Here is a 27805-nt window from a genome sequence, read left to right on the forward strand (position 1 = left end):
CCATTTCTTTGGAATGGTATGGGGGGAGCAGGGGAAGGGACAGAAGCTCTCCAAGGTCCCTTCCAACCATTCCCCAAGGCTGCATTGCTGTTACTCTTAGTCTTCTCATCGTTCCTCTCACCCATCTCCTCCTCCTACCTATGACTGCAGGACTGGGACTTTGTTGCTTGTATCCTTATGATTTATATTGACATTGTTTCCTGATTGCTTAGGACTATCATTAAGTGTTGTACCTTACGATTCTTGAGGAACGTATCCTGCCTTTTTATGCACGCCGAGAGCATCTGCACCAAAGACAACTTCCTTGAGTGTCCAATTACACTTGGCCAATAAAGAATTCTATTCTATTCCTATTCCATTGTGATTCTGCTTTGTTCCTGGTGTAGCTGGGAGGAGCCCAAAAGGGCCACGAGTTGAGGGGGGCAGCCTTGCATGGGGGACTGCGGGGGAGGGGGAGATTCTGGGAGCTGAAACCTGCTCAAGCCGGAGACCCAGGTGATAGGAAGGAGGATTGTCTTCGGCTATAATCTCCACTTTGAGTGAACCTGAATCACCCTTGCTCCTCATCTTAACATCTTGCCTAGTAAAGCAAAGCCTGAAACCGTGATTTCTTTTATCATAGCCCAGCCATTATTATAATTATTTTTTCTTCTAGACTGGCCTTTGTATTTAATACAGTAGGTAACCTAGAATCAGCAATGAGTGAATGGCTTGTCAGCCATCTGAATAGTCTGCCTGAACAAGAAAAGGCTAGCCAAGTAGCTTCAGAAGTAACTAGTTCAGTGTTTCTCAACCTTGGCAACTTGAAGATGTCCGGATTTCAACTCCCAGAATTCCCCAGCCAGCATTCGCTGGCTGGGGAATTCTGGGAGTTGAAATCCGGACATCTTCAAGTTGCCAAGGTTGAGAAACACTGAACTAGGGGAATAGCTGTCCAAGACACAGATTAACAGAAGTGGAAGGGACCTTGTAGGCCATCTAGTCCAACCCCATGCCCAAGCAGGCCTACCTACACCCTTTCTGACGGATGGCAGTCCAGTCTCTTCTTTTTTCTTCAAACATTTTTATTTCATTTTCATTTTCCTTTATACAATCACTTAAATACTGTGCAGTTTAAAAAAAAGAGCAATAAATACAACTCATAACACTTCTATCCTTCATACACCCTTTCTTCTACCCCTCCAACTTTCATTTCTCCCCTCCAACAATCCCCTCTTCTACTTCCCCTCCCCCTCAACCATTCCTTTCTCCCCTTCCCACCATCTCACCCTCCTTACATTCCCTTCTCACTCCCTCTTCATTCCTCCCTCTTCTTTCCCTCTACTCCTCACTTCAGTGTATTTTTACTATTCATTGGTCTATTCATTTTGTAATTTACACTAAAATTATAAGGAAAAAAAATTTTAGGGAAAAGAAAAAAAAAAGAAAGAAAAAGAAAAAAAGCAACAGTATCCAAGTGCATTCATTGTTTTAAAAATTGAATTGAAGAAGTCTCTTCTTGAAAGCCTCCAGGGATGAAGCTCCCACAACTTCCGAAGGCAACTTCTGTTCCATGGGTTGATTGTTCTCCCTGTCAGAGAATTCCTCCTTATTTCCAGGCTGAATCTCTCCTTGGTCAATTTCCATCCATTGATCCTTCTCTGGCCTTCAGGTGCTTTGGAAGATAGCTTGATGCACCCCCCTCCTCTTTGTTGCAGCCCCTCCCTTAACTTTTGGAAGATGCTCTCCTGTCCCCCCTGGTCCTTCTCTTCACTGGACTAGCCAGGCAGAGTTCCTGCAACCGTTCCATCATGTTTTAGCCTCCAGTCCCCTCATCATCCGCCTTGCTCTTCTCTGTCTAGTCAATGTGTGTAAAATGCTACCATTTGGCCTAGTGGTTATCAGGCTGCCTTAGCCATGAAATCCGGCTAGGTGACCCTTTTCTTCAGCCCAACCCACCTCGCAAGGTGGTTGTTCCTCAGAGGGTGAGGAAAATAGGTGGGGGGAGGAGTGTGGTCTTTGTTTGCTACCTTGAGTTATTTATAAAAACAATAAAGGGGGGGATGCAAATAACTATGGAGGTGGAGAAGCGGTTTTTCTGCTCTCCTGGGTCACCTTGTTCTCCTCGGCCATCAGCTTCGGGCTCTCCCCAAAGGTGGCCTTGCCGAGAGACTCTCCAGGCGGAGGAAAAACCCGGGGTTTGCCCCAAACTTTGCATCTTCCCAGGCCTGCTCAGACCCCATGTTTCAGGACAGCCCTGGGGAACCCTGGGAGTTGAAGTCCACAGGACTTAAAAGTTGCCAAGCTTGGGCACTTCTGCTTCCGCTTCCTATTTTTCCCCTCCTGTCTTATCCGCAGCAAATGCCTCCAGCTCCACCCTCAGGTAGGCTGACCCACTGACCTTCACTAGAGCCCTCCCTCCCTCCCTCCCTCCCCAGGGACCCTCTGGCTGGTTTCCCTGGAGGGGGTCTCCCCCGCTGCCACCACGCAGACGCAGAAACCTTTTGAAAATATGCTTTATTCACTTTGTACCGGGCAGAATAAATTCTGCAAACTCTTTAAAAAGGGTTGACAAAAATGGGGCCGAGCCACAGAGCCCCCCACCCCCACCCCAGGAATCGGACACGGCTCCTGCCTCCCGGACAGAGTCCCAGGGGCCTCTCCCCCAAAGGGCCCCATGGCTGTGCAGAGCTCGGCCCCAGTTGCGTCAGGACGGAGGGGCCAAGAGGAGCCTGGTCCTGGGAAAGGCCGGCCTGAGAAAGACGGCAGAGCGGAGGGAGGGGGCTGCTCTCACCCGCTGATGGGGCTGGCGAGGCCCCCAAATGAACCTGAGTCCTTCTAAAGTGCCAGGGAGGCAGCCGCCTTTGCCCGCCCGTCTTGAGTGGCCCGGCTTCCCTCTGCCCTGCCAGGCACGCTTGGCATCAGTCCTCTATTGCACAGATGGAAGGCAACGGCTCAAGGGACCAAATCCTGCCAGAGGACCAGCTAAAAACTCGGGCACCAGGAACGTTATTGCATCGATCCAATATGTTCGGACTCAAGAGTAACGGATAGGCAACCACCACGCGCACGCACACACACACACACAGACAAGATAACACACGTGAGGCTGCCTCTCCACACACACACACACTCCGGAGGAGAATCGCCTTCGTTCCCTGGGCTGGTGCCCTCAGTGGGTCTGGGCCTCCAGGGAGGCAGCAGAAAAGGCCGGAGGGAGGAGGCTGCCCCCCCCCCCCCGGCTGATCCTCAGGAGGGAGAGGCAGGACGGAGAGTCTCTCTCACTGGCTCCCTTCGTAATTCAGCACGTAGTAGTCGTGGACGTACATGAGGACGGCGATCGGCTGACCGATGATCAAGGACATCCACACCGCTGCGTTCCCGTAGTTGCCCCGGAGAAAGCGGCTCACGAACCAGGCCAAGGGGATCTGGGCACGGGGAAGAGACCAGTTGCAGGAGGGGCGGGGGGGGAGAGCAGGAGGAGAGGGACAGGGGTGGGCTGGGGGTCGGGGAGGCAACAGCCCTGAGGTTTGTCCAAAGCAGAGATCTCCAACCTGGGCAACTTTAAACCTGGCGGACTTCAACTCCCAGAATTCGAAGTCCGCCAGGCTTAAAGTTGCCCAGGTTGGAGACCCCGGGTGGCAAGGCTCTCAGGCCAGCTGGAAAGGCAGCCCAGGCCCCTTCCGTGGGGGAAAACCCACAGCCTCCTGAGCTTTCTGATCTCACCTGAGCCATCATGCCCATGAACGCCCACAGCCGGAACATCTTCAAGGGGACGCTCACCAGGTACTGCCAGGGGGAGGGGAAGAGAAATGGGGAAATCAGCTCCAACGCAAAGGGGGCTCTCTCTCTCTCGTGGGAAGAGGGGTCGGTTTATCTCCGCCAGCCTGGTCTCTTAAGAGACCCTGGCGGAGCCCAGGAAAAGAGGACATGTGGGGGCTAAAGGGACACCCCCGCACCCGCCAAAACGAGGTTCAGTTCTTATTTAAAAGTCTTTGCTGGAAAGGAGGGAGGGAAGGGGAGGAGGAGGAAGTGGAAAGAGAAGAGGAAGAGGAAGGAGGAGGAAGAGGAGGGAGGAAGAGGAGGGAGGAGGCCTGTGGGGTCCTTGGTGCTCTGTGAGTTTGGGGGGGTTTCTTCCAGACGTCTCGGGAGCCAAACCAGGGAATATCCCTAGCGCTGGTCACGGACCCTGTTTGGGTCATGAATCGCCTGCAAGAACCCCCCGGAGACCCCTGGGTTCCTTTCGGCTTGTGTCGGTCGGTGCAGGAGAGAAGCGAGAAGGACTAACCTCATGGAAGAAAGCAGAAGCCAGGAAGACGGCCACCTGGCTTGCCCACTTCCCAGCCCCCCTCTTCATCATGGGCTTGTAGAAATGCCTGGGGAAAGCACAGAGGGGGGGGGAAAGAGAGGCCACCCTTAGGAGGAAGAGCGGGAGGAGCCGGCTGCCTCCCCAAGCCCCTCCTCCCCTCACGACCTCAGGGACCTCTGGGCGTCACCCGGGCACCCTTCCCTGCTTGGACTTAGGAAGAGTCAGCTGGGCAGGGCAGCTTGAAGCCTGGCGGACTTTGGGGGATTCTGGGAGTTGAAGTCCTCCGGGCTTAAAAGTTGCCAAGGTTGGGGAGCCCCGCCGTAGAGAAGATCTGAGGCTGGCGTCTCAAAGACAGCCTGGCAGCCCAGGCTCAAGCAGGGTGGAGTGGGCAGGGAAGCTTCTGCCCCAAGGAGGAGGCCGACCGCCGGCCCGGGCAATGAGCCACTTCAGCCATGCCAGCTGGGCCCAGAGGCCTCCCTCCTTCCACCCAGAGAGGGAGGGGAAACAGGCCAAGGGGAGTCTTCTGGCTTCCCGAGGGGCAGACCCCCGTCCTCCTCGGATAAAAGGGGCCGGAGGGAGGCTGCCTCCAAGCAGGGGGGGTGGGGGGACCTGGCCTCAGAAGCAACCCCTGTGCAGGAAGGGCCCCCCCTCCCGTTCCTGGGGCTGAAAGAGGATTCCTTCTCCTCCTCCTCCTCCTCCTCTTCCCCACCCAGACCTTCCACCCTCCGGGGAGTCCTCGGCGTATGACCACAATGTTGGAGCCCAACATTCCCGTTGCTGCACAAGGTGTTTGTTAAGTGAGTTTTGCCCCATTTCACGACCTCTCTTTCCCACAGCCGTTAAGGGAATTGGGCTTCCCCATTCGCAAAAGGGGATCACTGCGACCGTCATAAGTACGAGCCAGTGGCCAAGCACCCGAATTTGGATGACGTGACCAGAGGGTTGCTGCAATGGTCGTAACTGTGAGAACCCGGTCACAGGGTTAACTTCGAACAGTCTCTAAACCAACGGTCGTAAGTCGGGGACTGCCTGTGCTGACGTGTCCTACCTGAGGCACCACTTGTGGACTGGGATGTTCCAGTTCTGCCAGAAATACGTCACCGACTCCGCGTTCCTGTGAAAAGGCAGTGGGATCAGAGGGGGCCTGGGGGAGGACGGCCGGTCTAGGGGGAGAATGTGCGTCTCTATGCTCCTAAGCCTCCCCCCCCTCTCTTTTGGACAGAGACCGGTTCCCTTCCAATAAGACCCCTCCTCCCCTTTGGGGGTCTCCCACGATCTGGAGCCCTCGCTCTCGGAGACAAAGTGGGCCTACGAAGCCCTTGAGGGCAGGGGAAGGGGAGGTGGTGGGTGGGGGGACAGTTGAAGCTATCACCTGAAGGCAGGGCAAGAACCCATGGAGGGAAACTAACCAAGGAGAGGAGCAACCTGGAATTAAGGAGAAGCTTCCTCACAGGGAGGACAATTAACCAGTAGAAGGGCTTCCCTCCAGAGGTTATGGACGTTGCATCACTGGAGGCTGTTCAGAAGAGACTGGGCCGGGCTTCCAGTTTGGGCGTTACGTGAAGGAGTTGTTTCGTTTTTAACAGCTCCGGACCCTTGGCTGCGTTAAGCTGTCTAAACAGCATCCATCAACTGTTTGACAGCTTGATTACCTCTCCTTCGGGCATAGAAGGAGAGGTGAGAAGCTGTGTTTGGGAAGTGCTCCATTCAACCTCCCCCAGAACATAAATCTGGGACGTGGAAGGTGTGAGAGCCGCCCTATAACTCAGTGAATTCTCCGCGTCAAGGATTTTTTCTGCCTTTTTGCGGAACGAAGGCATACGTCCACCCTCAGCTCAATGATTGATTTACACCGGATTCCAACATGGGCAGACAGATACCGGAGAACCTCTAATTGTATGTATTACAGACTTTAACTCCATTTTTTAAAAATTCCTTCTGATAAACTACCTGGCAGAAAGACAAAGATGTCGCCGAACAGCTTTGTAGGGGCGGTTATGCTGTGATGTTACAGATTTTCACGGAGCTTAAACTATTATAGAGTTCAAGACCATCTAAAGATCATTAAATCAGTGGTGATTTATTACTATACTACATAGTGTTTACTGGAACAAGCGGCTTGCCTGGATTTAGTAACTGGGTGCAGGAGAAGATTAAATGAGAAATGGCCTCTAAGAAAAAAATCAATGCCTCGAAAAGCGGGCGCAGTTCACCTGCTCTGGCATCTAAATTACAGTCATTACTCCCCTCCCAGCCCCCTCCTACTCCTGCTGGGGAACCTTTGACTCCAGAAATACTGCAAAAAGAATTAAGTGAGGCTTTAACTGAGGCTTTAAAAAATCATGCAGCTGCGATGGAAATTAAAATACAGGAAAAGATCTCTGTTGCTCTTAAGGAATTGTCAGAAGAAGTTATGAGTTCGGTCCAACCTAAATGCTGGAGAGGTGATTGTGTTGATGCTACATATTACCATATATGGTGGACCTGCCAAAAGGTTAAGGCATTCTGGATAAAAATATGGTGGATTATGCAAAATGTTCTTAAAAAAAGGATAAAGTTTACCCCTCAGTTATTTCTGTTAGGTATAACTACTGATTATACTGTTATAGAGACTAACTTGATTTTGCATTTAATAACGGAAGCAAGACTGTTGGTGGTGCAATACTGGAAGAAGGAAGATTTGCCTACTATTCAAGAATGGACATTAAAAGTTACAAACTTAGCCGAGATGGCTAAAATATCGGCATATCTCAAGGATCACTCAAATGAGAGATATAGACTGGAGTGGAGAAGATGGATTGACTATATTCAAAATAAATATGGGACTAAGAAATTCCAGATAGCTTATGACTGAAAAAGCGAGGAATGAGATAATCTGTTTAGAGTTAGCCTAACAAAAGGAGTTAAAGCTCAAATGAAAGATGATACTAACTTTCTTTAAGTTTATTTTAGAACATCTTTGTTAAAGATTTATACCCTGTATTTGTTCTGGGAAGTTGGGGGGGAGGTTGGGGGGGTTGGGTTTGGGGAGAGGGTGGGGGAGGGGAGGTAAATATTTGTAAAAGCCCTTTTTTTAAAATTTTCAATAAAAAAGAAGAGACTGGGCTGGACAGCCACTGAAATGGGGCAGGGTCTCTTGCTTGAGCAGGAGAGGTGGACAGTGGTCCCCAACCTTTTTATCGCCGCGGACCAGTCAGCCTTTGATAATTTTACCGTGGCCCGCTGAGCGCGCGCAGGGGTGGGGGGGCGTTGTTCGCGATGACACATTGATTGCGTACCTGCGCGGGGCTCTCTTCCCTGGAGCCTTTGCGCACGGCCCAGGAGCTTTTGCGCACGGCCCAGGAGCTTTTGCGCACGGCCCAGGAGCTTTTGCGCACGGCCCAGGAGCCTTTGCGCTGCAGCGATCATGTCCCCCGGCCGCTGCAGCGATCATGGCCCCCGGCCGCTGCGCGGCCCGGTGCCAGGTACTCCACGGCCCGGCACCGGTCCGCGGACCGGGGGTTGGGGACCACTGGACTAGAAGACCTCCAAGGTCCCTTCCAGCTCTCTTCTGAGTGACTGAATGCGAGAGGGAAAGGCACATGAGGAACGGTTGCAGGAAGGACCAGGGATGGTGACACGAGAGCCCTCTTCCAATATTTGAGGGGCTTCCAGAAAGAGGAGGGGGCCAACCTACTCTCCAAAGCATCGGAAGGCAGGACAAGAAACAACGGATGGAAACTAATCAAGGAGAGAAGCAACTTAAAACTAAGGAGAAACTTCCTGAACGTGAGAATATTTAGAATATTTGGAATGTTTATTATAATTTATAGGCCGCCCTTTTCCCTGAGGGGACTCAGGGCGGCTTACAAAGCACGGGAAAGGGGATACAAAGACAAAAAAACATAAGACAATACATAATATTAAAAATAGAGCACAACATTCATTCATCATTCGGGAGGGGACGAACTAAGGTTTTTTATCCCCAGGCCTGACGGGCTAGCCAGATCTTAAGGGCCGTGCGGAAGGCCTGGGCGGTGGTGAGGGTGCGGATCTCCACAGGGAGATTGTTCCATAGCGTCGGAGCTGCAACTGAGAAGGCTCTCCTCCGCGTAGTCGCCAGTCGGCACTGACTGGCGGATGGAATTCGGAGGAGGCCTACCCTGTGCGATCTGATGGGACGCAGGGAGGTAATTGGCAGAAGGCGGTCTCTCAAATAGCCAGATCCACTACCATGGAGCGCTTTGTGAGTGGTAAGTAGGACCTTGAAGTGCACCCGGAGATCAACAGGTAGCCAGCGCAGCTCGCGGAGGATCGGTGTTATGTGGGCAAACCGTGGTGCGCCCACGATCACTCGCGCGGCCGCATTCTGGACTAGCTGAAGTCTTCGGATGCTCTTCAAGGGCAGCCCCATGTAGAGCACATTGCAGTATTCCAGCCTGGAGATCACAAGGGCTCGAGTGACTGTTGTGAGGGCCTCCCGGTTCAGGTAGGGCCGCAACTGGCGCATCAGGCGAACCTGGGCAAATGCCCCCCTGGTCACAGCTGACAAATGATGTTCAAAACTCAGCTGTGGGTCCAGGAGGACTCCCAAGTTGCGGACCCTGTCTGAGGGGTATAAATTTTGTCCCCCCAGCCTGATTGATGGAACATTAGCCAAATTGTTGGGAGGGAAACACAACAGCCACTCGGTCTTTTCCGGGTTGAGCACCAGTTTGTTAGCTCTCATCCAGTCTTTGACAGCCTCAAGACCCCGGTTCATCACGTCCGCCGCTTCATTGAGTTGGCACGGGGCGGACAGATACAGCTGTGTATCGTCCGCATACTGATGGTATTTTATCCTGTGCCTCCGAATGATCTCGCCCAGCGGTTTCATGTATATGAGGACAATGAACCAGTGGAACCGCTTGCCACCAGAGGTTGTGAATGCTGCAACCCTGGAGGTTTTAAAGGAGAGACTGGACAACCATTTGTCAGAAATGGCTCAGCATCTCCTGTTTGAGCAGGGGGGGTGGACTAGAAGACCTCCAAGGTCCCTTCCAGCTCTATTCTGAATGGTTGACATTGTCCTATATACCGTAGCCAATTTAGGGGATTGTCTCCAAAGGAATTTGCTTGCCACCTTGGCTAAAGGCTCGGAGGCTACCGTAATCCAAGGGATCCAGTGTCACTCCGATCAGTTTGGACCATGTGCCGAGATGTAGGAAACCCCCCAAGTGGCCCATTTGCACAAACACACACCAGCCGCCAACTCACCACCAGTCCCGGTAAAACTCCCGGTCGCCAAACTGCAAGATCTCGGCTATGAAGTTCAGGCTGGAGTGGAAGAACCAGTAGAAGAAGATGAGCCAGATGAGGTGATTGGGGACCTGGGGAGAAGGGAGGAGGCAAAGGAGGCCCATGGGTGCCGGCCTTGGGTCCCTCTGGAGCAGGGCTCTCCAAACAGGGCCACTTCAACTCCCAGAATCCCTCAGCCAGCGTGAAGAGTTCTGGGAGCTGAAGTCCACAAGCCTTAAAGTGGCCAAGTTCGGAGAGGCCTCCTCTTTGGAGCCAGGAAGCTCCCGGGAGCAACTTCCTGGTCAGACCAGAAGCGGAGACGAAGGAGGGCAATTCCCACCCATCTTTAGGGAAGAGCTTCTGTTGAGCTTCCCCAGTGGCCATCTAGACAGGCCTTGGATGGAGCCCTTCTTAAGGCTGTCCTGAAAGGCGCCTTCCGGGGGGTGGACAGCCCCAATCCTGCAGGTGGGCCCAGAACTGGAGCTACCAACCTACCTTCGAAGAAGCAGAACGCGTCTGGGCCCCCAACCCTGCACACCACCACTACCACCCTTCCCAGCTGAGCCTCATCTCCTGCCTTCCCAATCAGGACTACAGCCCCCAGGATTCCCAGCCAGCCGTTTGCGGTACTTACAGCCAGCTTCAGGAGACGCTCGATCATCCTGGAGTAATCCATGTCCTGCAAAGGAAGACTGGCTTCAGCCTTCTCCTTGCCCAAGGCAGCCGGGCCCCCATCGCTCCCAACCGCACCCCCAACCTATCTTTCCCAATTGGTTGAGGAATATTAGGGTCTGAGCCCCCCCCCCCCAAACGTCCCAGGCTTTCAGGCATGTGAACTTCAACCTCCACAACTTCCCAGCCAGCATGGCAACGGCTGAAATTTCCAGATGTTGCAGTCCTGGGATTTGCCTCCAGAAGCTGTGGGTGCTCCAACACTGGAGAGTTTAGAGAAGGGACTGGGCCAGCCGTTGGTCAGGAATGGTCTGGGGTCCCTGCTTGATGGACTAGAACAGTGTTTCTCAACCTTGGCCACTTGAAGATGTCCGGACTTCAACTCCCAGAATTCCCCAGCCAGCATTCGCTGGCTGGGGAATTCTGGGAGTTGAAGTCCGGACATCTTCAAGTGGCCAAGGTTGAGAAACACTGGACTAGAAGACCTCCCAGCTCCCTTCCAGCTCTGCTGCTCTGTTAAAAATGACAGCTGAGCCATGCTGCTCGGCGCACTCACGGCACCCGGCGCACCCGGTGAGGGAAAGGGCCAACGTGGGGCTCAAAATACTTTCCTTTGCCACCGCTGAGAAGTTGGGCCTCCCCCTCCCACTGCAGGAGGCAGATGTGGGGTCCTCCAGGTGGGAGAAAGCAGGGCTATCTTTATCACAAGCCATTAAGGAGAGGAGGGGGAGGGGTCTCTGCCTTGGGGGTCTTCCACAGAGAGACCCTCCCCTCAAAACACACCTGCTTCTCAGGGGTCCTTGGTGTTCCCCGAGGTTGATTTTACGCAGGGGTTTCATGGCCCAAACTAGGGAACTTCACCAGGGCTAGAAACTTCATATTCTAGTGGCTTTCCCTGTCCGTGTTGGAGGGGGGGTGGAGGGGGTTCAGGGTGGCCTCGGAGGTTCTTTGCTTGGGCTGTTGACTGGAGTTGGGTATCCTTCACATCTTGACCAATGGCCCAACCTTAATCTTGGAGTTACTCTGGCCTTATCTGAGTGTTGACTTGGGTGTGTGTGTGTTTTGTGGTCTTTTTGTTTCCACCCTGAGCTACAAAGGTTCTCCTTTATCCCCAGAAGCTTCTAGTCCCTGGTGCTCCAAGGACCTTCAGGGTGGGAAGGAGAAAGGCGGGACTTACCCGGAAGGGCTTCATGGAGTTCTGGATCGTGGGCACCATCCACTGGAAGAGGAACACCAGAGGCAGCTGAGGGATGGGTCAGGTTGCCCGGCCTAACCAACCCCCCGAGAGCGGCTCCTCTCTTGCCCTGGGGCCCCGAAACGCCTTTGGGCAGGGGAAAGGGGTGCTGAGGGGGCCCATCTTCACAGGGACAGGAATTCCAGCCATCCTGGCCCATCAGATCCAGCAGCCTTGACCAGAAGGGGCCATTCTGCTCCACTCAGAGGGAGCCGGGCTGGGGAGGGGCCTCCTGAGCCTGGGACAGTCCTGCCCCCCCCCCCAGCCTTCAAGAGGGCAAACACCTGTGGACGCCTCGGGGGTCTTGGGCTCACTGAAGCCCACCCCGGGGCCTCCCCCAAAGGTTGGGAAGACTCCTCCGTAGTCAGGATCAGATCTCCGTAACCCAGAAGCCCCAGCAGGGCTCCCTGTGGGGCTAAGAGCTGGGCCTTGTCCTCAGCCCAGAAGGGCACAGCCGCCATCTGTGGGAAGGGGGCAATCCTGCAACCTCCCCCGGAGCTGCCCCACTCCCCCCCCCCTGCACTCTGGGTGCACCAGGAGTCTCCTAAGAGCTGGGTCTCCTCACGAGAGGGAAGAGGCAGACCTGTCCCAGGACTCACCCTTGGAATCACAGGGGAGGAGGAGAGGCCCAGAACCACCCCCACCACCCCCACTCACCTGCTGAATCAGCCCCACCAGCAGCTGCAGGAAGAAGAGCTGGAGGAGGAGGAGGAAGAAAGGCCGGGTGAGGGCAACCAGCCAAGCAAGCCCTGCTCCAGCCCAACCACTCCTGCCCATCGGACCATTTCCCCAGAAACTCTGGCCTGGAACTCACGGAAGCTGCCCTCCCTGGACTCACAGCCTCTCCAGGGTGACCCGCTCTGGCTGCAGGAGGGACCGGCCGAAATCCCCTCCCGCCACTGGGGGGTCAGCCTAGATGACCAAGGCACCTCTAGTGACCAACGTGGTCAGCGCAGCTCACTTCTAGGCTGAGCCTCCTGCGGAGGAGGTGACAGGCGCCCCCCCCCCAGCCTATCAGTACAGGGAGTCCTCAACATACGACCCCGGTTGAGCCCCAGATTTCCGTTGCTAAGCGGAAGTGAGCTTTGCTCCGTTTCGCGACCTTCCTTGCCACCGTTGTTAAGGGAATCCCTGCCGTTGTTAGTAAGTGAATCTGGGCTCCCCGCTGCTTGTCATAAAAGTGCATCAAATGAATCCTGGGACAATGTGACCGTCATAAATATGAGTCAGTTCCCAAGCGTCTGAATTTTAATCACGGGGATGCCGCAACGGTCGTTAAGCGTGAAAAATGGTCACACGCCACTTTTTCCATGCCACTGTGACTACGAAGTGTCGTAAATCAAAAGGCTTAGCTGTCCCCCCCACCCACCCCCGTCCCATGAAAAGCACCCCCCTCCTCCTCCTCCTCCTCCTCCTGAGCCCCCAGCCCCTCCCACCCAGGACCTTCCCCGGAAAGAGGCTCACCATCTCAAAGAGCCTCCGCAGAAGGAAGCGCTTCCGGATCCGTGGGGAACGGGGGAAGTTCAGCTCGTAGCACAGAGTCGGGGCCAGCAGGAAGTAGTACAGGCCTGCAGGGCGGAGAGAGGGGGGACAGACCCTCAATGGGAGCCGTGGGGAGAGGCAGAGGGCAGGGGCCACGTTGGCATCCAGACTGGGTCCTGCTAGACTCACTTCGCATCTGCCCAGCCTGAGGGGAGGGGGCTGGGGGAGGCTGGGGGGGTGGGCAGTGGAAGGGCTTCCCACCAGAAGTTGTGGGTATTTCACCACTGGAGGTTTTTAAGAAGAGACTGGACGGAAACGGTATACGCACTGAGCAAGGGGTTGGACTAGAAGGCCTCCAAGGTCCCTTTGACTCAGTGGAACAGCTTCCCTCCGGAGGTTGTGGGTGCTGCATCCCTGGAGGCTTTTAAGAAAAGACCGGGGGGCAGCCATTCGTCCGGAATAGCCCAGGGTCTCCTGCTTGAGCAGAGGGGTGGACTAGAACAGGGGTCTCCAACCTTGGCACCTTTAAGACTTGTGGACTACAACTCCCAGAGTTCCTCAGCCAGCTTTGCTGGCTGAGGAACTCTGGGTGTTGAAGTCCACAAGTCTTAAAGTTGCCAACTTTGAAGACCCCTGGAATAGAAGACCTCCGAGGTCCCTTCCAGCCCTATTCTGACCGATGGAAAGAACACGGTTGGTCAAGAGAATGACCTGGTGGGAGGGGTCTTTCTTATGAACTGGAGTGGAGTGGATGAGCCCCTCCTGCCCCCCCCCCGACCCCCCGCGCGCCCCCTCACCTCTGTAGGTCAGGTTGTCTGGATAGGCCACCTCTGGTGGAGCTGCGTTCCCGTTGGCCTTCTGGGGCTCCGAAGCTGCAAGGGGAGGAGACGGTGGTCACCCAGCTAGAGCCCCCTTGCCCTGCAGAGCCTCTTCCTCCCCCCCGGATGTCCTCCCAGCCCAGCTCAGAGGAGGGCCCCCCCCCACGCTCACCTGGGTCCCCTCCGGCGGCCTTCGCAGCCCTCTTCTCGCGGCACCACTTGTTGAGGTCCCTGAAGGAGAAGAGCTTGAGGAAGAAGATGGTGTGGACCGAGAGGGCAAAGGTGGCCCCAACTGTGGAGGAAGATGGGAAAGAAGGGTGAGGGGCTCTGAGGTGGGGCAATTCGTGGTGAAGAATCCAGGACTCCGCTCAGAAGGACGGAGGGGGAGAAGCTCTCTGAACTCGGGGCCTCCCGAAGGCTGAAAGGAAGAGGCCCACGGCCTCCCTTAGCACTGAAGCAGCCCCTGAAGCCCCACAGATCCTTCCCTCCCTCCTCAACAGTGAAGTAGCCCAAACATCTGGCGGCCCCAGATGGTCAGAACGCAGGACAGCAGCTGCCCCGTGGGTTGCTTGGCGGCTTTGGAGGCCCTCCCGACCCTCCCAGGACCTCGGCAAACAGGAACCCATCAAACGTTCAGATGAGCCCACCCTCCAGAAGATGCTCCGGATACAGAAGGGTCCCAACAGACCTGGACACTGGGCCCTACCCAACAAAAGGACGTTGAATGCTGAGAAACCTAAAACTTTTACGCTTAGGTGACAAGAAACCAATTCACAGGCATACAACAGGTGGAACCTGGCTCAAGAGTAGCAACTGCGAGGGGGGGATCTTGGGGGTCCTAGAGGACAATCATTTCAACAGGAGCCAAAAGCCAACGCAATCCTAAACTGCATTAAGAGAGGGATGGAATCAAGACCAAGGGAGGTGCTAATACCACCCTACAAAGCCTTAGTAAGGCCACACTTGGAATCCTGCATCCAGGTTTGGTCACGAGATGTGGAGACTCTACAAGGAGTGCGGGGAAGAGCAACCGGGATGAGGAGGGGGCTGGGGAAGGAAACAGACGATGGACGGTTGCAGGGACCGGGCCTGGCTGGTCTAGGGAAGAGAAGGGCCAGGAGAGACAGGAGAGCATCTTCCAATAGTTTGAGGGAGGGGCTGCCGCAGAGAGGAGGAAGCGGTCAAGCTATTCTCCAAAGCACCCGAAGGCCAGGCAAGGAATCATGGATGGAAACTAATCAAGGAGAGAAGCAACTGAGAACTAAGGAGAAACTTCCTAACAGTGAGAACAACTAATCAGTGGAACTGCTTACTACCAGAAGTTGTGGGTGCTCCAACACTAGAGGTCTTTAAGTAGAGACTGGACAGCCGTTTGTCTAGGCCATCTCCTGCTTCAGCAGGGGTTGGAATAGATGACCTCCAAGGTCCCTTCCAACTCTGTTATGCCTTTAAGTCTGACCGTGCTGGCAGGAAACTGGGGAAGACGCAGCCCCCTCCATGAACAGCTGATGCCCCGAGACCTCCCACCCAGCCCATCGCAGGAGAGGAGGACCCACCTGGAGTAATGGAGGTGACCGCCAGCACCACCAGGGCAGGGAAGCACAAGACCATCAAGAGGTTGAACGTGTGCAGGACGGTCCCACTCCGCTCCGATAGGGAGCCCTGGAGCACAAAGGAAAGGGGCGTAATCAGAGGGCCCCCCCCCAAACAAAGGCTTGGGCCCTTCTTCCCCACCCCATCTCCCCTGCTCACCGCTGCCAGCTTCTTCTCCACGTGGAGGGCCACCAGGGCGAAGCCGTTGGCCGCTGAAAAGGAAGGCAGAAGGACGCTGGACTCCGCCCCAGACAAGCTGGACTCGAATGTGGCCACCCCTGCTCCCCCAAAGGCTTCCCTCGCCCCTAAACCCCCTTCAGCTGGAAGGCCCCCTTAGCCCTCTCCATGCCCCGCCAGAGGGCCCTGATCTAAGCCCTCCCCCAGCGAAGTCTCAGGGGTTCAAGCGATACAGAGGCAGTAACAACCCACTACCATCACCCCCACCCCACCCCAAAGGACAGAAAAGGGGCAAGTGGACTCACCAATAATAAGGCATGGAGCTGGCCAGCTGTAGGGGTTCTTCAGAAACAAGGAGACCACCTGGATGGGGTCCACCAGAATGCCATACCTGGAAAATAAAGGATCTTCTTGGGTGCAGGCTCACTGGAACCGGGGCGGGGGGGAGGGGGGGAGAATGACTGCTATTGTGAGATGTGACAGCCTGTCAGTCCCCCCCACCCCCCCTGCAAAGTCCTGTCTATTTTCCCTGGTGCTTTCTGAGCTTCCTTGATTTCCTGCAGACGTTTCATGACCCAACTAGCTAACGTCATCAGTGCTAGTTCTCCCCGTCCCCAAATCTGCCCCAGAGGATTCCAAGATTATTAACCAAGGGTGAGGGAGGGGTAGAGAAGGATCCCAGGCTTAAAGAACGGGCTGGGAGGCCCTTCGTATCTTCAGACCGTGGGGAATGGCTTAAACCTCAGGCACAACCCTGCATTTTACCACGGGAGGGATGCATGCACACCACGCACTGCACGAATGTCGTCCCCCCACCCCCCCTTGGGACTCTGCCCGCTGTAGGGGAAGGGAGCAGCCAGCCTTCTGAGTTGCAGAAAGCTATTTGATGGTCCTGTGGCACTTGGCCTGAGTGGAGTGGGCAAACTATGAGGTCACCGTGGAGGGGCTGAAGCACATCGGCCTCTAAACCAGGGGTGCCCAACCTTGGCCACTTGAAGACCGGTGGACTTCAACTCCCAGAATTCCCCAGCCAGCTGTCATCTCAATTTGGAAGGGGAGAGAGGGCGGCTTTGCTGGGAAGACGGAGGGCATGCAGAGCAATGAGGAGCCACAGGGGGGCAGCACCCCCCTTGCCCATCTGCCAGAGACAGAAAACCGCCAGGCAGCTTCCCAGCCTGGCACCCTGGCTGGCATCGCCGCAGGGGCCGCAGGACCACCAGGCCTCGCCTGACCCTCTGGGCAGGGGCCGGAGCGGGAGGACACCCCCTTTCCTAGTCCATTCAGTCGCAGTTTTGTTCCCCAGAGAATCAACCTTGTGGACTCTCAAGCTTCCTCTTTCCATCCTGTACTGATTAATGCAGTGTTTCTCAACCTTGGCAACTTGAAGATGTCCGGACTTCAACTCCCAGAATTCCCCAGCAGTGGTTAGGACAGTGTTTCTCAACCTTGTCAACTTGAAGATGTCCGGACTTCAACTCCCAGAATTCCCCAGCAGTGGTTAGGACAGTGTTTCTCAACCTTGTCAACTTGAAGATGTCCAGACTTCAACTCCCAGAATTCCCCAGCAGTGGTTAGGACAGTGTTTCTCAACCTTGTCAACTTGAAGATGTCTGGACTTCAACTCCCAGAATTCCCCAGCCAGCATTCGCTGGCTGGGGAACTCTGGGAGTTGAAGTCCGGACATCTTCAAGTTGCCAAGGTTGAGAAACACTGCATTAATGAATACATACATGGACCTATATGTATGGGTGTTAAGTATGTATGTGTGTAGCAGATGTTATGTATGTAGATATGGGCAGATATATAGTTTCTTGGGAAAACAGGAAAGAGAATTTTCATTTTTGAGATGTACCCGTGTGCTGACAGTAAACAAACACCTTCTCTTTTATCCAATAGCTTCACTGCTTTATACAGTGGTTAGATGTCCATGGAGGCTCCCCATCATCCAAATCATGGTTGCCCCAAAGGGGCTTCCCCCCCCCCCTTTGAAAATGTTTCACTTCCCATCCAAGAAGCATCTTCCGTTCTGACTAACTGGTGGGGAAGGGGAGGGATTGAGGTCCCTGCAGTTACCTGAGTGGCTACAGAGACCCACCCACCCACCCACCCACCCCCGCTAAAGCTGAGGGCAAGCAAGGCTGCAGAAGGGAGACTCTGGTGGGTTCCGTGCCCTGCCTAAACTGACTTGGCACCCAAGGGCAAAGGGGGGCCCTATTGCCCTCCGTCACCTCAACGGGGCCCCCGAGCGGTGGTCCCCTCGTGAGCCCCTCCCTCCTGGGGAAGAGGCCAGGGAGCAGGGGGGGGGGAGGCTCCCCTGGCAAGGCTTGAGGGAGGAAGAGATCCTGGCACTTACTTGATGAGGTTCTCCAGGAAGAGGCGGGCGTTGCAGAGGACCTGGGAGGGAAAGAAGACGGTCAGGGCAGGGAGGGAGGGAGGGAGGGAGGGGAAGGGGCTGCTCAACTTGGGTCCCAGGGAGATCATGCAGCTGGAGAACGAAGGTCAGATTGAACCCCAGGAAGGGACCCGGCCTGCACCGGACAGGCTTCAGACGAGGTTGACCGGTGTGGCTAACAACTCTAAGAATGATTTTTTTTAAACAAAGGAAGGATATAATTTTCAAGCATTTGGCTAAAAGAAAGTAGTGGTAGATAAGAACAGCAATCCAGATAGCCAGAACGTCCGTTATTAAGCAAGACACTTGTTAAGTCAGCTTTGCCCCCTCTGTTGACAAGGGAACCCCCATAGTTGTTAAATCATGGCTTCCCCATTCGCTTAGCCGGCCAGGAGGTCACCAAAAGGGGTTACATCACACACACACCACACAACGGTCAGTTGCCAAGCATCTGAATTTTGATCATGTGACCACGGAGATGATGCAATGGTCGTAACTGGGGGTGACGGCAGGGACATCCTCAGAACTGGGTGTCCAGATGAGCCCTGCAGGCGATCTCCTCTCCTCCTTCCTGCAGACCTTCTGGGGACCCAGAGGACGCACAGAGGGGGCAGCCCTGCACAATACGTTTAATAGTTTGCTTATCAGCACCGCAATCGTAAAAGGGGAAACTTTCCATCTCCACTGATACAAAGGGATCACACCTGTATTTTTCAGAGTATAAGACGCACCAAGATTTTGAAGAGGTAAATTAAAAAAAAAAGTTTTCGCAGTCTGAAGACCTCCCAAACCCTGATTTTTTTGTGAAAAACGGGGCATGCAGAGAGTTTGAGAGGCCTGCAAAGTGCTCCTGGGGGCTGGGGAGGGGGCGGCAAAAACGGGGCCGTTTTTTTGCCAAAAAAAGGGGCATGCATAGCCTTTAGGAGGCTTGTAGAGTGCTGGGGGGGGGGACACAAAAACGAGCCCAAAACGGCCCATTTCCTGATCATTTTTGCCCTCCCCAGCCCCCAGGAGTAGCCTCCCAAACCCTCTGCACGTCCCTTTTTTGAAGCGGTTTCGGGCGGCCAAAAATACTGCGTTCAGTGCATAAGATGCACCCAGATTTTCTCCCTCTTTTGGGGGGGGAAAAGATGCATCTTATACTCCAAAAAAATATGGCAGTTCTGTTCAATTTTTGTCCAGACGGAGCCAGGCAGGTCAAAACCAGGGGGACCTTGGCAAATTGAAGACTTTTAAGACTTGTGGACTTCAACTCCCAGAATTCCCCAGCCTGCTTAGCTGGCTCTCCCCAAGTTCAAAACTTGCAGAATCAAAACTTGCAGCAACGGGGGGTGGGGGAGAGGGGGGAGAGGCTGCTCCTCCCAGGCACTGGAGGGTCCTTGCCGTGCCAGGCATGCAATGACACAGCAGGGCATCCCACAGTTTCAGTTTCTAGAGCAAAGGACACTCTAGACTCCCCCTCCTCCCCCCCCAGTGGGTTGACTCATCCTGCAGCCAACTCAGAGGCGACCTTTGGAGGGATCGCTGGGTCTCCGGAGGGCAGATGGGCCGGCGGCACCAGGCAGCACCACACCCTGGTTGAAGGTCAAGAAGCCAGCGCGGCAAGGGACTGCCACCTCCAACTGCCAAGACCTGTGGACTTCAACTCCCAGAATTCCCCAGCCATCTAGCCTCAGAGGTCTTCAAACTTGGCAACTTTTAAGACCTGTGGACTTCAACTCCCAGAATTCCCCAGCCAGCTTAGCTGGCTGGGGAATTCTGGGAGTTGAAGTCCACAGGTCTTACAAGTTGCCAAGGGTGGACACCTGTATGGACTTCCTCAGAAAGCTCTGATCTGCAACGGGAAGAGCGGAATCCGTGTCCTTAAGATGCTGTCAGAATAGCAATAGCAATAGCAATAGCAGTAGACTTATATACCGCTTCATAGGCCTTTCAGGCCTCTCTAAGCGGTTTACAGAGAGTCAGCATATTGCCCCCAACAATCTGGGTCCTCATTTTACCCACCTCGGAAGGATGGAAGGCTGAGTCAACCCTGAGCCGGTGAGATTTGAACCGCTGACCTGCTGATCTAGCAGTAGCCTGCAGTGCTGCATTTTAACCACTGCGCCACCTTGGCTCCTCACTCCTCTGTTTAGAGGGGGCCCAAGGGCCTCTCGGGGGTCCCTGTGGCTGAACAGATGTTGAGGGGGGGCAGTTTCAATATGAACAAACACGGGAGGAGCGGCTGCAGCAAGTGGGGGTGGCCAGTCTAGAGAAGAGGAGGAGTAAGGGGGCACATGATAGCAGCCTCCCAATATTTGAGGGGCTGCCCCAAAGAAGAGGGGGTCAAACTCTTCTCTAAGCACCAAAAAAAGCAAGAGGAGAAGCAACTTAGAACGGAGGAGAAAGTTCCCGACAGTGGGGACAATTAACCAGCGGAACAGCTTGCCACCAGAAGTGGTGGGTGCTTCCATCACTGGAGGTGTTTAGCAAGAGACTGACTGGACAGCCATTTATCTTAACTGGTGTAGGGTTTCCTGCCTGAGCAGGGGGGGGTTGGGATGGAAGACCTCCAAGGTCCCTGCCAACTCGGTTATTCTTCTCTTTTTCCCGAGTGGTGCCCCCTGGCCCAGTTGGCAAAAGCCAACTTAGACTGTCTTGCTTGGCGCAGCTGTGCACCAGCGGGTGCAGCTGGCAACCAGATCCCCATCCAGGAGAGGCAGATCTGCAGTGCAGACGGCCCTTGGGAGCCGGCCCAGCACTGCGGCTGTCTGTCCTGCAGTCACGCCAGCTTCGTGAGGTCAGCCTTCTGGATGCCAGGAGCCGTCACAGCTCAGGAGGGTGCTCCCGGCACCGTTCTCCCTCCCCTGTGTTGGCCTTAATGACCCCCGAGATGGAGGACCTGCCTGGATGTCCCCCCCATGCTCCAGGATTGAGCCTTCCCCCCCCAAAATTCTTGGAGGCTGAAGCCGCTTTTCCCCAGAGGCCCTCAGGAGCCGCAGTGGGCACTGAAATGGCCCATTAAGAGCTGCCCTCCCTTGCTGTGCCCTCTGGCAACCAGATATGGGGTCCTCTGGATTGGAACTGACCCTCCTCCCTGCAAATGCGCTTGAGGAAGCTTCACAAGTGGAAGGCTTGGAGAAGAGGAGGGGGGAGGACCAGGGCAGCCCTCCAGCAGACCAGGAATGCCCAACCATCTTGGCCTGGGGAATTCTGGGAGTTGAAGTCCACACCTCTTGAAGTGGCCGGGTTTGCAGACCCCAGACAGCAGAGAAACATCTGGCAGCAGCATGGAGACCTAAAGCCTTCCCACCCCAATAGAAGCTCGGAAGACCCCACCCCCCCCAACCCCTGAGGGTATGTCACCCATAATGTCCTCAGCCACCACACCCGAGAAGCCAGAAGTGCCGCAGAAACCCCCCAAACTCTTTCCCGTGGCCTGTTTCCCAGCCGCCCGTCCGTCCATCCCAGCACCAGCCGCCACTCGACCCAAGCCGAGGCGGCCAGGCTGCCGAGCTGTTGAGACCACAATGTCCTCTCTGTGCTGCGAAGTGGCCGCCGAGAGTGTCTGCCTGGCGGGAGGCCAGCTTTCGCGGCCCAAGGCCCAAGAAATGCAGCTGCCGCCCGGGGATGCCAAGGGGCAGCGAGCCAGGAATCAGGGCCGGCGATGGCAGGGGCTACTCACCAGCATGACCACGCACCAGTTCAAGATGCCCCTGTAGTTGCTGAAGCCGCTGGCGGAGCTGAGCAGGGAATCCTGCAGCTTGTGACACCTGGAGGGGGGGGGGGAAGAAGCCACAGGTTAGGCTGCGTTTCAAAGTGGGACACTGGGAGTCCAATACAGCCCGTCCTCAGTGGAGCCCCAAATTTCCAAAAGGGTTGGACTAGAAGACCTCCAAGGTCCCTCCCAACTCTGTTATTCCTCTGATTGGAGCGGTGCCCCCTGGCCCAGTTGTGCCAGAGCAATTTTCTGCCAGAGGGGATTTTTCCAGCTGTATCGGCGGCCTTCAGTGCGGGATAATCCAGATATGGGATGCCTCAAGAAGAGGATACAGAATAACAGGGCTGGAAGGGACCTTGGAGGTCTTCTAGTCCAACCCCCTGCTTAGGCAGGAAACCTTACACCACTCCGGACAAACCACTGTCTCTTCTTAAAAACCTCCAGGGATGGAGCCCCCACAGCCTCTGGAGTGAAGCTGTTCCACTGGTTGATTGTCCTCACCGTCAGGAAGTTTCTCTGTAGTTCTAAGTTGCTTCTCTCCTTGATTAGTTTCCGCCCATTGCTTCTTGTTCTACCCTCAGGTGCTTTAGAGCAGTGTTTCTCAACCTTGGCCATTTGAAGATGCCCGGACTTCAACTCCCAGAATTCCCCAGCCAGCGAATGCTGGCTGGGGAATTCTGGGAGTTGAAGTCTGGGCATCTTCAAGTTGCCAAGGTTGAGAAACACTGCTTTAGAGAATAGCTTGACTCCCTCTTCTTTATGGCAGCCCCTCAAAAATTGGAATACTGCTATCTTGTCATCGCCCCCCCCCTAATTAAACAGGTAGTCCTCATTTGGCAAGTGCTTCAGTTAGAAAACACCTGAAGAAACCCCCGTCTTTGCGATCAATCGTTGCCTCCGCCCCCCTCACAGCAACCCACAGCGACACAATCACCACTTGCACACTTCACAACTGCCTTGCCCCAAGCAGAGTTCATGGAGAATGAACATCGAACAAGTCCCGGTGGGTCATGAGAAACTGTGCCTAGCAGCTGAGCTGCCGGCCCCCTTGGCGTTGCTAAGTGAGGACCATCTCTGAAGTTAGGCTTTGGGAAGAGGGCAGAGAAGAGCAGCAAAGAGGACGGGGGCCTGGAGGACAAAACACGCGGAAGTGGGATGAAAAGGAGAGGAGAGCAGGCTTCCAATACCTGGGGGGGCTGATCCAAAGAAGAAGGGCTCAGCCTATTTCCCAAAGCCCCTGAAGGCAAAAGCAAGAAGCAATGGGTGGAAACTAATCAAGGAGAGAAGCAACTTGGAATTAAGGAGAAACTTCCTGAAACAGAGAGGAGGATTAAGCAGGGGAACCGAAGTTGCCTTCGGAAGCTGTGGGTGTCCCATCACTGGAGGCTTTTCAGAGGAGACTGGACAGCCATTTGTCTGAAACGGTATAGATTCCCCTGCTCGAGCAGGGGGTTGGGCTAGATGACCTCCAAGGTCCCTTCCAGCTCTGTTATTCTGCCCATGTCAAAAACCGGATTCTCACCGGACTCCACCCACTTTGAAGTCTCTGCCAGCCGCTCTCACTCGAGGAATTTCCCACCACACCCAGGTGTGCCAACCCTCCTCCTCCGCTTTTCAGCCTTCAGCCCCAGGTTGAAGGATCCTGTCAATCAGAAGCTATTAATCATTCTGGACCAGCCGGCAGGGGGCAGCCCAGCTTCCCCCCCAACAGCCCTCTCTAGCCACTTGTGGCCCTTGGAGCCCCAGCGGATGTGAGCGAGGGGGAAGAGGGGCCTGGGGACCTCATGCCTGGCCAGCCCCTTTGTGCCTGCAAGGACCAAGAAAACATTGGGGGCTCCAGACGGGGTGGAAGGGCTCCCCTCCATTAAGGGGTCTGTGGCTTCCCTGTCCCAAGGGGGGGGCAGGAGGAGAGGAAAAGGTGAGGCAGGAGCACAAACTTCCACAACAGGTTCCTGCACGTCCTTTTATAGAAAGGCCCAACTCTGGAAACGCCCCAGCAGAAACTCCAGAGAGATTCTCCGTCCTCCAGGTCAGCCTTGGCCCAAAAGGCAGCTGGGCCCCTTGGCTTTTCCTTCTGAAGACCTTTCGCTTCTCATCCAAGGAGCTTCTTCGGTTCATCCTCCAGTTCTTCGTGAACTGAAGAAGCTGCCTGGATGAGGAGCAAAAGGCCTTCGAGAGGAAAAGCCAAGGGAGCCCAGCTGCCTTTGGGACTCAGGGCCTCTCCTCCCTTTGGGGGCAACGAGTGCGGATTTCCCCCCACCCACAAAGCAGGAACACCTCCAACACCCGCAGCACACCCCGTGGCCCCCAACTCTTTGAGCTCCTGTGGGGGCCACAATGTCCCTGGTGCTGTTCACAGCTGGCATTTCAAGGTGGGCTTTAGCAAAAACCAAAGTCCACCTGGGCCACGCAGGAGCCTCCGTCGGGCCAAGATCCGGACTTTGGAAAGCGGCCATTGGTGCAGAACTGCTCCTCTGTGCATCAATTCCTGGTGAGGAGGAGCCAAACCGGTTCCTGCTCAGCTCCAAAGGCTTCCCTTGCCTCTCGGTGCCCAACCTCTGGCCCCAAAGACGCCCCACCTCCGTCCAGCCCTGGGGAGAAGCCTTGCCAGGGCACGTGAGAGATTGCCCCATCGCTTAGACCCCTGGGTGAGAGATGGGAGCCTGACTCAAGGCCCAATTGAGCCTGGCTCAGACTTGACTGCCCTCCTAGGTGATTCAAGGGCCTCTCCTTGGAGGCAGCTGGGAAGAGGGCGGCAGGGAAAAGGCCTTGCGTTTCCCCCCCCCCCCCCCCCGAAGCCTCTGCTCCCACCACTATTTGCCTGCTCACTTAGCGCCCCCCCCAACTAGGGTGAAGAACCACCCAGCCAAACGGCCTTCTTAAGGGACCATTAAGCAGGGAAGCCAGTGGAGGCCCTGGGGTCACTTTGGAGCCATATGTTTCTCTCAGTCTCATGTGAGCCTCCTCTGCTGCCTGAAGAATTTGCTCTGGGGCTAAAGCCCCAAACCCTCTGTGGAAGGAGGGAGCCTGTTTACCAGGGGAGCAAGGAGCCCTGCCTCCCCCCCCCTCTTCCCAGCCACATTCCCGAGAAGGGAAAAACTGCAGATCAGGGTTCCTTTGAAGAGGGAGGGCCCCCCCATGCTTCTGCCCCCTTCCCTGCCAGGAGGAAAACTTGGGGGAGGGGGGGCTCCTATTACAGGCCCCCTCCAGCCCCAGCACACAGAGAGGGGTGGGAGCAGCAATGGGAGCTGCAAAACTCTGCCCCCCCTGCCCAAGCCCAGCCCAACAGGTCAAAGCCCAGCTGAGCCTCCTCCGTGTGGGCTTTCCAGGGCTGTTCAAGCACAGGAGACCCTCCCAGGGTCTCCCCCAGGGCAGGGGACAAGAACACCCAGGGGACACGTGGCTGAGTCTGAGTCTGGCACAATAATAAATAGATGGCAAATGGGCGGGGTGCCAGGATAATCTTGCAGGATCCAATCCAGAGTTTTCTCCTTCCGAAGCTTTGGGGCTGGGGCTGGAGCCCATCCTCAGGGATCCTCTCCTGGGAGAGACCCAGATCGCCTCTTGCCAAACGGAAAGCCTACGGAAATGTGCAATTTGTTCCTGGCACCGGTAATGGATCAGCTATGTTATGCCAACTTGTGTTATGCCAGCCAGGGCGTGGAGGTTGCGGTTCAGTGGCAGCCGCCTGGGCACCTCCCCAAGTGGGAGAGTCCGCTCTCCCAAAACAAACGCCTCGCCCAGAGAAACGCTCGCCCAGGGAGCCAGTTTCTGCACGGAGGAAGGAACAGGACAAGCGTGATACGCCCATCCAGAAGAGCACCTACCCTGCCACTAGCTGAATTAATGTTTGCCATTATTCACCCCAATGCCTCACCAACCCTCGGCTCAGCCAAAACAAGGATCCTGAACTCTGCGGAAGTTCAGAGCACAGAATAACCGAGTTGGAAGGGGACCTCGGAGGTCTTCTAGTCCAGTGTTTCTCAACCTTGGCAACTTTCAGTCCTGTGGACTTCAACTCCCAGAATCCCCCAGCCAGCATAGCTGGCTGGGGGAATTCTGGGAGTTGAAGTCCACAGGACTGAAAGTTGCCAAGGTTGAGAAACACTGTTCTAGTCTAACCCCCTGCTCAGGCAGGAAACCCTGGACCGTTTCAGACAGGTGGCTGTCCAATCCCTTCTTAAAACCCTCCAGCGTTGGAGGCATACGCAACCTCCGGAATTAACCCCTTCCACTGTTCTCCTGGGTCAGGAAATTTAGCTGCCATGTGTTGAATGGAGACCCTCAGTCACCCAGGCCAGGGGGCCCACAAAAGTCTTTTCAGGAGCCAACTGGATCTTCTGGTTTCTCTTTGAAAGAGGTTTCACTTCTCATCCCAGGAGCTTCTTCAGCTCTGGCGTGGTTGGTGGGGAAGAGAAGGACTGATACCCCTTGCAGACACCTGGTCCTTTCAAGGAGCGTCAACCCTTCCCTTCCTCACCATCCAGTCAGAGCTGAAGAAGCTCCTTGGATGGGAAGCAAAACAACTTCAAAGAAAAACCAGGAAGTCCAGGGGCCTCTTGGGAGAAAAGGCCCCTTTGGGATGTCCGTCTGTTGCTTCCCGTCCTGCCTGTGGGTGCTTTGGAGAAGAGCGTGAGCCCTGCCTCTCCTTCGGGGCAGCTCCAGAGAGATTGATCGGACCCTTGGCAAGGCAGGGAAGGGGACCCAGGCCCAGGAGACAGCGGGAGAAAGCTGCCCTCCCTCCCCTCCCCCCCCCCCAAACCAAGTCAGGAGGAGCCGCGGAGCTGCTGCTGTTGAAAGGCAGATCACCTTTGTCCTGCTAAACTGATGACACAGCCCAGTCGAGTTTCTCCGAGGGCGTGCCGCTTGCTATGCTCTGGACCTGAAGAGTGAGTAAAAGTGGGGTCAGGGAGAGGGTGTGTGCGCCTTTTGCAAGGAAGTCCAAAGGCCCTTCCCACTTCTGGTGCAAAGACCGCATGCCTCATGTCAGCTTCCCGTCAAGCCCTTGTGACACCCAGCTTTCATGGAAGGCTGCACGGTTGTGTTGCAAGAGAGGTCGGGGCGAGCGGTTTGAACTCCGCGCAAACGACCGCAGGCAAATCAGGCTCTCACCAAAGAGGAGGAACTCGGTTTCTAGCGGCACAAACAGCAAAACGCCAAGGGTTTTTCCCCCCCCCCCTTTCTCTATTTCCCTTTTACAACTTGGAAGCTTCTCTCCCAGAGCAGAATTTTGGGTTTGAGAGCAAGGCAGGAAGAAGGAACACACACACACACCCAAAATACAGCCTGACTCTTGATCAGAATAGAGCTGGAAGGGACCCTGGAGGTCTTCTAGTCCAACCCCCTGCTCAAGCAGGAGAGCCTATATGGCCCATTTGAGACAGGTGGCTGCCCAATTTTTTCTTCAAAACTCTCCAACCCAAAGCCCAGGAAAAACCACCTTGGAGGTCTAAACTCTCACCTCCCTGGCTACTTTTGCCCCCCACCCACCCACCCAAAAACAGTTGGAACAGTTTAAGACCCCCCTCCATGCAGAAGCCCTAAATGCAGTGTCCGCCCCATGAAAAGCCACACCTTAAGCCCCCTCCCCTTGAAACCAAGGGGGGGGGGGGGAGAGCAAGTGGGGCAGCACAGCCCCACACTAGGGGAGGGGGTGAAGGGAAAGGACCCTCACCCTGCCCCGCCTTGACCCCAAAGGGCAAAAGGTCAAGCCCAGCACCCGGGGAGGGGGGGGCAGGCATAGACTCGCATGCAGTTTGGGGAGGGGGCCGTTTGGAGCAGCCTAACAGCTGGAAGAGGGAATTCTGGGCATTGGGGTCCCCCTCCCTCTTTGCCAGGCGCCCCCGGTGGAAACAGCTGGAAGGACCCCCCCTCAGCCAGGGAGGGCGGGGGTCTCCCTCCAGGGGGGCGGGGGGCCTCCCTACCTGAAGTCGGCGTCGGAGGAGAAGGAGGAGGGGTCCGCGCCATCCCCGGCGCCGCGCTGGGCCGGGCTGGCCTCTCCCTCTGCGCCGCGGGTCTGCCGAGAGCCGCCTCCGCCCGCGACCCCCGTGCGCCTCCTGGGCTGCTGGACGCCGCCGTTGCCGCGCTCGCCCATGGCTGTCGGAGCGGCCGGAGGGAGCGCGGGCCCCGCGGCGCCTTCCGCCTCCTGGCCGTCCGTTGCTCGCCGCGCGCCCGGCCCCGCCCCCTCGGAGGA

The 27805-nt window shown here is 55.6% G+C and overlaps 1 protein-coding gene across 1 annotated transcript; it reads right to left on the minus strand.

Moving 5' to 3' along the window:
* Positions 1 to 2479: 2479 nt before the first annotated feature.
* On the minus strand, positions 2480 to 27805 carry DGAT1 (diacylglycerol O-acyltransferase 1). Its single transcript, XM_087706567.1, has 17 exons — positions 27537 to 27805; positions 21577 to 21664; positions 17874 to 17914; positions 15826 to 15911; positions 15503 to 15555; positions 15307 to 15412; positions 13923 to 14042; positions 13730 to 13804; positions 12915 to 13018; positions 12108 to 12146; positions 11394 to 11435; positions 10179 to 10223; positions 9524 to 9636; positions 5337 to 5402; positions 4268 to 4355; positions 3706 to 3768; positions 2480 to 3407 (listed from the first exon to the last, which is right to left on the minus strand). The coding sequence occupies exons 1-17, from the start codon at positions 27704 to 27706 to the stop codon at positions 3261 to 3263; spliced, it is 1446 nt and encodes a 481-aa protein (XP_087562693.1). The 5' UTR covers positions 27707 to 27805; the 3' UTR covers positions 2480 to 3260.

Source organism: Thamnophis sirtalis, unplaced genomic scaffold (assembly GCF_051295495.1).
Source record: "Thamnophis sirtalis isolate CommonGarterSnake01/CBP01778 unplaced genomic scaffold, rThaSir2_p1.2 scaffold_2, whole genome shotgun sequence".
NCBI classification, from domain to species: Eukaryota; Metazoa; Chordata; class Lepidosauria; order Squamata; family Natricidae; genus Thamnophis; species Thamnophis sirtalis.